The sequence below is a fragment of the Larus michahellis genome, chromosome 2 (assembly GCF_964199755.1).
Source record: "Larus michahellis chromosome 2, bLarMic1.1, whole genome shotgun sequence".
NCBI classification, from domain to species: domain Eukaryota; kingdom Metazoa; phylum Chordata; class Aves; order Charadriiformes; family Laridae; genus Larus; species Larus michahellis.
This window is the reverse complement of record NC_133897.1, coordinates 30,739,819-30,753,435: the sequence shown is the minus strand read 5'-3', so window position 1 is coordinate 30,753,435 and position 13,617 is coordinate 30,739,819. Positions and strand designations below refer to the sequence as shown.

Genomic DNA, 13,617 nt, shown 5'->3' with positions numbered 1-13,617 from the left:
TACTCTCCAGGCTAGCACTCGTCAAAACAGTCTTCTTTTCCAGTCATCCATGTTGTTATGCTTTATGGCTCATGGAAAACCGTGTTTTTCTGCTACACAGTGTAAAACACTTGTTCCCTACAGACTAGAACGTGCAGTTGCGAAGATGGATACACTGAAGTTATGTCCTCCGATGGCACACTCGAACAGTGCACTCTCATCCCAGTGGTGGTGATCCCCACCATGGAGGACAAAAAGGGAGATGTGAAAACCAGTCGAGCTGTGAACCCCACCCAGCCCTCCAGTAACCAGTCAGGACGAGGAAGGACTTGGTTTCTACAGCCTTTTGGGCCAGGTGAAGTCATGCAATGAGCAGTTCTTAATGTTAAGTACTGCTGCAGGGTCTGGCATTTACATTTTTGTGATGCCGAGGAAGAAAAGAAAAACCCTTAAGTGTTCATTTAAGAAGACGGGCATCTGCCCTGACTGAAAACAATGGAAGAGACATAAGCAAACCTGTAGCCTTCTCAGCTCCTCCATCAGTATGTTTAATGAAAGCTTGTATTGCACATTTCCTTTTAATCCCTTCCACCTATTAAAACTCACAGAAGCTATTTGAAATGTAACTTTAGAAGGGAGATGGCTGCAAAGTTGCAAGCCAGGATATTAGATTATGCTGTCTCAACTAGTAATGCCTTTGACCGAGGAGTGAAAAGGTAGCGCTGAAGACTGCAGAGGGTAAGGGCTGCTTAAAATTTGTAGCCATAGCATAAATTGTAGGAAAATAATCAGTATAGATATGCTAATGCTTTTCTGCCATATCCACATTGAAACTAATTCATGTTACACAAGAGCTAACCACATTATTGATATTTAGTATAGACATGCTCTAAGTCTCTATAGGCAATATTTGCTTTTATGATGGACCATGTTCTTTAGTGCTGAGCAGGGACTTATGTGCAAGAGTGGCAAGAAATATAAGACAGTTATCCATCAAAAATACTATAAAGTCTGTCATGTAATCAGATTTCAGTAAATATTTCATGGTACTATTAAGCATTGAGATAAATAAAACTTTAAGTAACAAATTACTTTCACGTAAAGAGATACGACGCTTGTCCAAAATGCTAATTATTTTAAGAGGGCAATTGATTATCTTCATAAGTGTCTTTTAAATCACATAGAGCTAAATATTCTGATACACTTGTGTCTTAGAGTGTTCTTTTCTTTCTAAAGCTTTTATGAATGTTTTTAATCTGAAAATTGAAAACAGTATCCTTACGTGCATAATCCATAAAATGCTGCAAATTGAGAACTACAGCAGTACTTCTGCAGATTAAATCATGTTTGGGTTAGAAATACTTATGTTAGATCCCATTAGTCCTATTAACCGTTATTTGTACTGTGATACTATATTTGATACCTGCAATAAAATTATCTTTACTCTAATAAGTTAATACTTTAATTCACAATAAAAAAAGAAAATTAAGCTTTTCTGGTCCTCCTTTAAAAAACAGCATCTTACCAAATGTGTTATCTTTTACTCATTCTAGCTCACTCCACCTGATAATGCCAGAGGGAGGGTTGTAACAGCCAGAGTGGAGAGAATAAGCAAATGTCAGTCACCTTCAGCTATTTAGGAAAGTGAATGTTCATATGAGCTCAGACATGCTATTTGGAGCAGGGAACAGCTGAGAGATTTCATGAAAACTCACCAATCTTCCAGTAACTCAAGTTAGGAAGGAAACATAGCTCAGCTCAGATAAAAACAACTGCATCCAATAGAACTAATAATTCATTCAGTGACGGTATGAGCAAATGTGGAAGAAAGTGAACATTTTGCACTTGAGATGAGATTTATGCTTGATTTTTTTGAATTCTAGAATTGTGTGACTACTGGAAAGGTTTTGATTTACTTTAGCACAATTATTCCTTTCCTCACAGTTCCTGAGTCTAGATTTAAAATGGTTCTTTCACTGTCTTCAACAAATTTTATTGCAGTTCCAGAAAGAAAGGCATTTAAACTACACTCTTCACGTGTCTGTGCTGATGTATTACCCAAAACAGATGCGTTTGAGATGCCAGTTCCCTGTATATGTAGAAATAACCTGTCTGGGGGAATTCAGAAAGCCTGAGTTAGATGCCTGTAGTTGCAAAATATGAATGACCTCATTAACAGAGTTCCCTGCTGTGACAAAAATAAATAAATCCATACACAAGGTAATGCCAGTCTTTTTTTCAAGGAGATAATGCTATTTTAAAATAAACAAACCCAAACCAACCCAAATCCCCTTACATTTACCAATGGAAATAAACCAAGGAGAGAAGAAGCTAACCTATTTAGCAGTACCGAAGTCTGAATTCCTCTCATTCCTAGTATCATAGCACTGGATACGTCAGGTCAAATCTACTGTTCAGTCCACCTTTAATGGATCAGTTATTTCAGTTATATGAGTTATTATCAGTTATAATGTTTCATTAGGTTGATTAATGTAATGAAGCTAAAATGTTTTGATATTAATTAGTCTTGAACAAGTTGTCCACATGACTGCAAGACTTTGCATTTCTAGAGAACAGAAAGCCTGAACTTAGCTGCATAGCAATACAGAGGGCTGCTGTGAACGTGAGCAAAGTCAGTCTGACTGATTTTTGTTATTAATACATCGTAGAAACATCAACTGCATCAATAATGCCTTTTTGTTCTACAGAGGTATCAGGAAACAATAAGTATTTGGTCAGAAAACTTTTTGCTGTGTTTGATTACATTGAAAATATACATGGATTCATGATATAAAATATTTCCCCTTGTAAATTAAATAATTCAGCTTTTTATATATATATATATAATTTTCACTGTCAAGGAGGTTCAACGAGGCTAGCTAACTTCCTGTAAAAGAATGTTTTTGAAAAGCCATTTAGAAATTAGCAAAATGAGTCAGGTAAAAATAGTGAGTCCAACAGAACGCACTGACCTTGGGTTGTGACATGCTCGTTTGGGGTTCAGAGCAAAACCCCACAAAGTCATGCTGTTTTTCCTGGGAGAAGCAGGTGCATCTAGGATCAAGGCAAGCAGGAGATGGGATGTATACCTCAGCCTGCTGGGACATCATGTCCAAAATCCAAACTGCACAGGTTGCACATAAATACAGTCCTTATCAACAACAAACAGTATTCTATCTATAAGCGTGGGTTGTCTTTTTTTTTTTGGGGGTGGGGGGTGTGTATTTCTGCTTTTTCTGTGAGGGGAAGCTGATTTATAACAACACAACTTGCATTTGGCAGGGGAAGAAATTGAAAAATTATTGCTTTATGCAATAGTAAAGTTTGTGTATGCGCAGTTAAGGTATGGATGAGCTAAAACAGGCTAAAGGCATTTAAAAGCATAAATTTAAATAGCAACAAGAATGAAAAATTGAATGAAAATTTACTGGAGCTAGAATGAAAAGTGATGCTAAGAGCATAAATGAGTCCCAGGCTGATAAACTGCCCTGTGATCACACTGACGGATTGTCTGCCACCAGCGGGCCCAGGGGCTGGGTTTCTGGGGGTCTTACTTGCTGCCTCTGCCCCACATCTCGGCTCCATTCAGATTATCCAGACTTCGTCTGAATAGAAGAACACAAGCGCACAGAGAAGCTATTGCTCAGTTGTTTAATACTATTTACTCTTACTAAGCTGTAATTGCTAGTCAATATATTTATTTTGGATTATAAAAATATTTCTTTAGTATATCAGAACTAATCAACAAGACTAACTCAAACACTACTGACTAACATTCATTCCTTTTAGATGGGAGGCTGAAGACCTGGGTTTATGGTGTAGCTGCTGGTGCATTTGTTTTACTCATCTTTATTGTTTCTATGATCTATCTAGCCTGGTGAGTTCTTTAATTATTTACAAACAAGCAGTCCCACACAGACTGTAATGCAAGAGTTTACATATGCCGCTGTAGAAACTGCAGGCACTTGTGTGAACTGCAGTATTTAATTTTCCATGTCCTTTTGTCCAAGCTCAGATTATTGGACTCTGGTTGTAGTCTAGACAATGGCTAAACACGCCCTCTCCTGAGGTTAGAAGAACTTCTTATACATAGGGGGTAGTTTAGTGTATAGTTCATTTTTGCTCAGTTTATCTCTGTTAAGAATTTACTGTGCCCTTTATAAATCTCATTGCGTTTGTAGCACAAAATACAGAGAGAAACGGCAAGAAGGAAATTGAGTAATCAGGCAAATTAGATTTTATATTTGGCAGCATATAGAGAGACAGAACCAAAAAAAGTCTGAAAAACTTTCTCACTTGTTTTTCATACGTGAAATAATGTTTCATTGAAAAATCTTAGTGCGTGTGAAAACAAAGATTTTTTTGCAAGAACAAGTCACCTTTGAGAATGCTCTCCCTGAAGTTTTCTAGGTCCTGTTTGGAATTTCTGATCCAAATGGCTGTGTGGGTGGAAGGTGAGGGACGTGTGGTCACACACATCAGTCTCTTGGCTGTACTGCATTAGTAAACATTTAGGGGGCTTCTGGATTTGTTTGGGTTTTAGTATACTTTCCCCACAATCTCACTTCTGTACAAGTAAGGAATAAAATCTTTTTTTTTTGAGGAAAAGAAAATCCATTAGCATGCAACTCCACCACAGATTCTTCGGACTGGAATCTGTGGCCACTGCAAGCCACTGTAACAACTGGTTTGGTAACAATGAATTAGATTTGGGAAGCCTGAGTGACATAGCTGAGAGAAGATTTTGGACGAGACTGAGGATGAACAAGCCTCATTTAAAGAAATGCTTATATTACACTCCGAAAGAAGACAAGAACTAAAGCATGCATAAACATGCATTTTCCTTTGGCTTGCTAATTTTTTAAAGTTATATCAAATGGCTTGGAAATACTGGTGGATTAAAATCTAATTCAAGGCTAGACAGGGAATGGTTATGGCTAACAACCATATCACTGCTATTTATGACTGGTTTGATTATAACATCTAGAATTAATGGTAGTCATTCCAGAAAGTGTAATGACATAAAACTAATCAAAAGATGGAACTTTCTTGTGGAAACCCTTGATGTGTCAAAAGAGGTTAAGATTTGAGTCATATAATTTAAAAGAACCTGATTGCAGCTTTGATACATGACCAAATACTGCACTGCAGGCTCTGGGTTCTTCTGAAAACTGACTGATCTTGCAGAATTACCTGCCAAGGATTTCATCAAGTCACATCAGTGCCGTAACAGCCTATTTCTGAACAACTGAGCTTTGAATTAGATGTTGCTTTGGGTTGGTAAAGAGACAATTACTGATCCAAGTGAAGGTTTTAGGCTTATAGCTTTTACAAATGAACACCCAAATGCATTCTTAAAAAAACCCACACTCATCTCTCATTTAAGACTGAAATCCATCTTTGCTATCTTATTGGTTCCTTGTTCTATTTACAAATTATCTTATTGTTTCAGCAAAAAGCCAAAGAAGCCCCAGAGAAGGCAGAACAACCGACTGAAACCTTTAACCTTGGCTTATGATGGAGATGCAGATATGTAAACTATAACTTCTCATGGTGACAAATGGAGTCTAAATTAATGGATTGAAATCAGAAGGTACCCAAAGCCACAGGGATTTTCTATGGAGTGGATTAAGTGTTTTGACTTTTTCTTTTTTGTAACTGCACCATAGATAAAGAAGGACGGATTTCATAATGCCTACAGATATTCAAGGTATTATTGCTTTACTTTAGACCATCAACACTGAGAAATCTGGCAGAATCACATTAATGGAAGCTGCAGTTGGAGATTTGTGGTCTTTCCTCAATCTTACAAACTATAAGCACCACTTCTGTCTTCAGAATACTGTAGCTGACGTAATATTAACAGTTGGAAGCCCCTGCAACATTAACCAAGTATAATCAGTACGCATGAAGAGTTTGTACCAAGCTGTCTATGACTCTTTACATCCAAGCATAACAACATATATACTCAGTTGAACCATATGTATTACTCTATCAGATTATATACTTGTTAAAGAGCATTTTAGCGCTTAGTACAATATTAACATTTAACTGGGATTAACCTACTGAGCAAGTTCAACAGTTTGCCAGTTGATGATAACTTGTGTTAACCTGCATTTCAGAGGGCAATGACTCACTTGCAAAATTCTGTCCTGTTATCTCTCCAAAGTATAAAGGCCTCGCGTACATCCAGAAAGGAGGCATTCTCAGATTCAGTATTTTCTAGCGGTTGCTGTCTGGAAAAAGAATACCCATTGTAAATGTTACAATACGTTTCTACTTTCTCTAACTCAAAACTGTTGCCTGCATCTTTTTTGCTACATGTAAGGCAAATTTTTGCACTATATTAGTGCAGCATGATATGCACTTAACTAGTATTGCCATAGAAACTGCCTCTTTTCAGAAAGGATGATGATGTATCTTGTACAAGGAGTGTCAAGTCAAGCAGACAGGTCTTGAATCCTGAAGAGAGTAGCGTTCGGTTTGGACTGCGGCTGGATGGAATCGGCTAACGACGTGTACTGTACGCACCGTTCCTTGTCACAGCGGCCATTTGTAGTCTATATCATGGCAGTAATACAAGTGTCTAGTTTCTCGCCCCGTCTACCTATACTGGTATAGATTGTCCTGCTGGTTTCTAATTGTACTTTGAAGGCTGTTTATGACTAGATTTTTTATATTTGTTAACTTTGCTAGAAAAAAAAAAGAAAAGAAAAAGAAAAGTGGTTGCCCTGTAATCCTGAGTGACATATTTACTGTCTAAAAAGGTATTCTGATTGTTTGTTCAACTAAAATGAAATGGTTTTGCTTTTTCTTTTTTCCCTTCTGCTAGTGAGAGCTTTTTCACTGTTGCTGACAGTGCAATACTCAGAGCCCTTCTGTCTTTTTTAATTAGGATAATTGGATAGACTCTTTTAATTATTCAGTTAAACTCTTGAGTGTGCTGGCAAGTAAACAATATGATCAATAGTTCTGCCATTTTAATACTCATGACTTTTTAAAAAATTCTGGCATTATAAAACTCACTGTTAACCTCTTTCCGTGCTTATGGCTTTTCAGTGTTACACTTGAAGCTCATTGACTTGCCAGTGTATCTACATGCCTGTTACAGATGTGATTCATGACCTGAGAAGGGTTATTCTCATCAAATGGCTTCTGTGTGTAGCCTGAACATATAAGTGACTGTGCCACTACTAAGCAATACAAAACTTTATCAGGCAACCTCTCAAAAATTAATTGTTATATAAAATTCAATATTAGGTTCTCAGGTCTTTTTTATAACCTAAACCATTTCTGCCTATTCATCATGCTATTTACTCAAGAAGCACCAGTTTTTGCACTCTGAATAAAACTGTAGCTTTGCAATCTTTGGCCCAGATCCACTGAAATCGGCGACAAGCCTCTCACGGACATCAATAGGTAACAACAGTTCTTCAGAATACCTACTTTTTTCCATGTAGAATAATTCTTGGAACCAATGTGCATTTTGTGAATGTTCAAGAGAAGGTTACGGTCCTACTTTAACTTAGCTATCTTATATTACCAGTGTGGTGTTACTGCATCAAGAAAATGACCTTCCCTCCCACTGCATAAGTATTCCCCAGATGGGAGTGATGGCAGAGAGGAACAATTGTAACAATCTTTTGTACAGGTTTAGTTTCTCATTTTATTCCTTGATCTGGCCACAGCTGGTGAAGTGCCATGGCCTCCTGCTACAGCAGTGGTTCATTCATATATGTGTTGCCGGACTGGGGGCTTCAGTCTTACATCGTTTTGTAAAGATCCATAGGAAAAAAACAAATCTTGATGATTTTAATTACTTCAGCATTCTTGGGTAGAAAACAAGGAAAACCTAGTTGATTCCTATTTTGTCAGACATACAAAAAGTAATGTGGAAAAGTCATAAAGTTTTAAAGCATGATAACTCATGTGGAGACATAAAGTTTAGTCACAATTTGTGTACTTTTAAAAGTCTGATTCTGTGTTGTCAAATAGTATTGGCCAATAGGGAATTGAGGGAACAGGGTTTCTTTCATTGGCAATGAGTCAACTTTATTTATTATACTGGCTGGTATAATAACAGCAGGAACTGTTGCCTAGTTCTTGCCTTGAAGACTTTTATGTCCTAAATCTAAGAATTTAATGAGTTGAAGTTAAAGGTATGCCATCTCCTTTTTCTCCCTATAGAAAATGGACAAACGAAGAAAGAAGTAGGAGGGATTTTAAAGTATATTTGGCCTTTGCAATCCATGCAAGTATTTTAGTGTGCGTTACACTTCATAGCCAGTCAGTGAATTCTGCTGGTGCACATCGGCATCATGCTAATGCTGCGTTTAAAATCGAGAGTGCATTTTCATTATTATTTTTTTTATGAACAAAGTGCACGGAAATTTGAAGCCAGAATGGCTTCCCTCATTATTAAGAAAAAAATACTAGGCTATAAGGAGGGCTGAAATTTTATGTAAAGCTAAAAGTTGCATAGGTCATTAAGCCCTTTAGCATTGAAACAGAAAAAAATAATAGGTGAATTACCGGTATAGAATGAAAAGCCTTTTGCTTTAAAAATCAGAGTGCTTCTACAAATCCAGTGCCTAAAGCAGCCACTACCGTAGATGGTTAGTTTGTGAAAGTAACGTTTCCAGTGATCAAATAAACCATTCAGAAAATAGCAAGGTAGACATTTTCCTGTTGATGTGGTGGTTTGTATTTTCCTTTTTAAATCTGTAGTTTCTAGATTACTGTGTCTGCTTTGAGTCCTGGAGCAGTTCCTTTTTGAAGCTTTGATGCAACGGCACAAGCTTGTCTATATTTGGTATAAAGCATCAATTTTGAAACTCCCTTCCTCCTGCGAAAATGTGATAAAGTTTGTTTTCCAATATTACAATCCGAAGAGACCAATTTAAAAACTCTGTGTATAAATCACTGTAAAATATACCTTGAATGAAATGGAAATCTGTCTTTTTACCTTTATGTAAATTGTGCTCACCCAAAGTTAAGAGTTTATTTTGCCTAACTTAATTTACTTGAATATTTATTTTGTAGAACGAGGAGGCAGCTGTTTGAGGAATGTTTACCTTTTTTTTGTTAATGTTAATTTGTAAATTGTGTAATGCATTTTTATTTTTTAAATTATGTATATTTCTTTTTTAATGCACAAAATGTTTACGTACAACTACCGCAGATTTGTGTATATTGTCACTAAGCTTTATTGAGTTAATACAGATGACGTGAAAATGTAACAAATCTTACATTTTCATCTGGGTTATTTTTACATAACTGATGTACTGCTGACAATAAATATAAACACAAAATCATTTAATGTCTTTTTTTAATAGATGTAGTATACCATGATGGGATAGAGTAACAATAAAAGCCAGATCCCTAAAATATGACAACCTTTTAATTAGTCTCTTTTTTGGAAAGAAATTAGCAAACATATTATTGTTAAAAGTTAGTATTTCTCTTTAAAAAGAAATAAAAATACTTTCTGATATGATGGTTACTCTCAAAGTCTGTTGCTACAGCCCTTGTTTACATAGAAGTTTACAATGTGTATTTAATTGATTGATAAATATCCAATAAATGCAATATATCAAGGGTATTTTAAATTTTCTTCCTTGGTTGCCATTTTTAGGTCAGAAAAGCCAACCCGTTTGTGGAGAATAAGGGGTGGATCAAGATCCCACTGAAATACACCTGTTCACTTCAGTGAAGTTGAGTCTGTCCCTGTCCCTAAACGAGAAGAAACAGGGAGCAAATCCTCCAAATAATAAACAAACATGCCCAATGCAATCAATAAAATTGTCATTTACATCCCAGTTGTTGAATAAGCATTATCAAACTTACTCTAATTTCTTCTAGAATCAATAATTTGTTCTACCTAAGAAAAAAAAGTGACTCCACAGTTTTTTCATAACTGCTTGTGTTCTGTCTCTGTGCTCTTCAAAACTTATTTTTTCATGTCCTTTTCTGCAGTGTATATTTACACACCAGTTCATAGGGTTTTGTCCAACTTCAGTAATTATTACCTCCCCAGTAACGCTTCCAGGCTAACCCTTAAAAGGTTTAAACCCAATTTTGAGAGCACACAACTCTATTTTAGAGGCATTTCAGGATTTTCAGAGGTACCTCCTACCTACGTTTTCTCCTCCTGGAATCCACAGTAAAGTAACAGAAGCATTGGATTTGTCTTCCCACCTGCAATTTAATAGAGAAATTTTTTAGATCATTTAAAGTTGTTTAATTCAGTACAGGCAGAATTCTACAAACTGTTAAAAAAGATACTTGAGATAATAAAATTAAAATTCTTATTTAAACTCTGCAGAAGAGAATTACCTATGGTACGCTAATGAAGACCATATCATATTCGCATTCAGTAAAGAAAACTTACGGTAGGACTTTGGCAATTGGTTGTGAAACTTCTAGAGCAATGGCTTACAGATTGGGAAATATAGTCTTTATTTAAAAAAAATATTAGGAGAATATGATTTTCCAACACAAGTATAATGAAAGGAGATAAACAGAGTGGTAAATCAAGAGGCTTAGACAAGCCTTGTAAATATTTTAGCCGCCTAGTAATGTGAAGATCCACAGTATTAGGTCTAGAAAATTATCGTGCTGAAACGGTAGTGAGCTTAAGCAGCCATTCAGGATTTGCTTGGCATCACTGAGCGCAATCTGGCTACAGAAATGTTTATTTCTGAATCTTCTGGTTGTTTTCTTTGACACAGAAAAGCCAAATGTCAATCCAAAAGCAGCTAATGACCAGGCAGATGAACAAATAATTTGCACTTTTTTCAGGGGGGTGGAGGTCGGGAGTGTGGAGCTCTCAGTATCTGCTAGCCTGATTGTTTATTTTGCAGCAGAGGGAGCAGGTGACTCATTTTGCCTGCCTTCATTTGGGCAGTGCCCCTGGCCATGGACGAGCTTGTCCTGTGGTGACAGGCTGGTGAAGCATCTCCTACACCCTTTTGAAAACTGACATCTTTCCTAAGTCCTGCTTGATCTGAAAGGTTGCAAGGCTTACTGTGAGGCACACCACCGTCAGTGACGTTTGGCAGGTGCCATTGCTCTTTTTGTTTGCCATCAGGCAACTTTGCACTGGGAGAGGATTGAGCCTTGTAAGAACACGGTGGTCTCAGAGCGGCAGATTGTTAACACCAATCTGCTGGTACCCACACGTGGCAGTGCTTTAAGTGGACCCTTCCAGCCTGATGTATAAACCATTTCTGGTACTAATAGTCTGACTTGCCTTGACATGCCTTGGATGCTATCTAATCCTGCTGGTCCCGGTCTGGTTAGGTAACGGCTCTGCCGAAAAGGAGGTGGGGGTGTGGATCCTGGTGGACAACACACTGACCGTGACTCAGCTGCAGACCCTGGCAATGAGGGAGGCAACCACATGCAGGGCTGCATTGGCAAAAGCTTGAAGGACGTGGTTAGTCCCCTCCCAAGCCCTCATAAGGCTCTGTTGGGAGCTCTATGTCTGGTTTGCTTTTCCCTTTGGGTAAGGGAAAAAGGCCTTCAATTTGCCACTCTGGTGAAGCTAAAACCTAGCCACAGGATCATAATCCGTGATCGTAGCTACTGTTGTTTTCCACATTCAAAGAAATCACATTTCAAACAGTTCAAGTTTGAACCTGTTTAATTATTACTGTGCGTTTATGTATTTAGAAATCCTTTGTCTTTTTAGAGAAAATAAGATTTTTTTTTTCTTTTTAGAGAAAATAAGATGAGAAAATAAGATAAGAAAATAAGAAAGGCTTTTTATACATGAGGGGTTGGTGGCACATATGATTTAATATTTTGTGGGTTGTATTCAGAACCTAGTCCTGAAGTTTATTAGAATCATATTCTGAAATTGAGATTATAAAAATAATGAGGTTTTTTTATTTTCAAAAATACCCTTCATAGTGTCATTATATTTCTTTAAAATGACAGAATTTTACTTGTTTGATTCTCAATAAATATCAGATCAGTTTTGCTTAGATTACGAATAAAAAAATGTGTCATCACAAATTGAGTGTTGGATTTGAAAGCAAGTCTATATTTTTTTCCTTCCTTTAACAATTATAAAAACTTAAGTCCTTTCTTACCTATACATGTCAAAATGTGACTTAAATCTCAGCTTTTTCATTGTTCCCAGTGCTGTTCATTGAGATGCTTACGTAGAAATAGCAACATAATTTGAATCCATGATCAGAATTCAGTTAAGAGTTCTGTGAATGTCCAGTATTGACAGATTCTTTTTAACGTGCTTCCTAATGAAGTCCTACAAAAACCTATCCCAAACTGAACACAAACTTATTTACACAACTTGTATCAAAGGAAAAAATATTAAAACTGTCACAGAAAAACAAAGGAAGGGTGAGACTTTGTGTCTTGCTTTCATACTCTAAACCTGATTCCCTTAATAACTTTCTTCTTGTGCCCCCATTGTGTCTTGGTGTTTGAAGCAAATGCCAGATTTTATCCTTACCTGGAACTTTTCCGATTTGCACTGACTGCTGTCATAGCCTTAATTCTCTTTTGATGTGTCTCTTAAGATCATGGTTAGACAACAATAGTTACCAGTTGACAACTTACAGGTAATTGAAGGCATGCTGTCAAAAGCAAAAATATGCATACTTAAAATGTTAATTTTGAGACTGAAATAATTTGTTTCCTCTCTTCATGCAACCAGAGCTGCAGCTATATATTTGGAAACCTTGAAAATAACTAATTCTACATATTTCAGGTTCAGTCACACCATTCTACTGCTGTTACTTTACATTTTTCTCTACCGTTCCCTTGCTATACTCATTTTGTTTTAATTTTCATTGTACAAACATAGTAAGGGCTGTCTCCTCTGTGTGTACAGAACCTGACTGTGATATGACAATAAACAATTATTAACAGAAGCTCAAATACTCAGTATCTATTATTTTTCCAAGAATTCTGGGATAAAAGCTTGGCGGACTAGCTTGGAAATATTCTCTATTTGTGAAGTCGCTGAAGAGTAAATGATCACAGAAGTCAAACAAAAGCTCTCTTCCCACGAGCAGCTCCATGGCAGGAGGTTATGTATTCATATTTCTTATTTCTGAATGTTACCCTAAACACACAGGGATTTATAAGCTCTACTAACAACTTAAAATCATCGGTAGTACAGTTGATATCAAGGTGTATTTAAAACAATTTATCAGAGATGTGTAGCATTATACATGTGATGATAACACAGAGCTGAGTTTCAGCTTTGGATCTCATTTTTAGTTATGATATTCCACAAAAGAAATTTTCAGCCCTTAATTTGATTTGAACCAACATAATAGAGACTAAGACACCCCACATACTCGGTATTGAAGAATAATTCTTCTCAGAAGCAGCTCTGCTCCTTTTCAACCAGAGGGCTGAAAACACACAACCTGCATCTCCAGGGGGGTGAGCAGGCCATGCAAGTCCTTGCTTCTTTCCCTCACTGATTTCTTCTGCAATGACCAGGCTCTTTTAGGCACTGTCATGGTTTAACCACCGCCAGCAACTAGGACCACGCAGCTGTTCGCTCACTCCCCCCAAATTGAGATGGGGGAGAAAAACAGAATAGTAAAAGTGAGAAAACTCATGGATTGAGATAAAGACAATTTAATAGAGTAAAGGAAA

General features: G+C 36.9%; 1 protein-coding gene across 1 annotated transcript in view; it reads left to right on the top strand.

The window, feature by feature from the left end:
• The window catches only part of THSD7A (thrombospondin type 1 domain containing 7A), a 327,266-nt gene extending 317,796 nt beyond the window's left edge, over positions 1-9,470 (top strand). The window contains exons 35-37 of the mRNA XM_074574765.1: positions 124-334; positions 3,769-3,856; positions 5,432-9,470. Coding sequence (XP_074430866.1) covers positions 124-334; positions 3,769-3,856; positions 5,432-5,516 — 384 coding nt within the window. The 3' untranslated portion in view covers positions 5,517-9,470. The remainder of the gene's footprint in view (positions 1-123; positions 335-3,768; positions 3,857-5,431) is intronic.
• Positions 9,471-13,617: the final 4,147 nt, after the last annotated feature.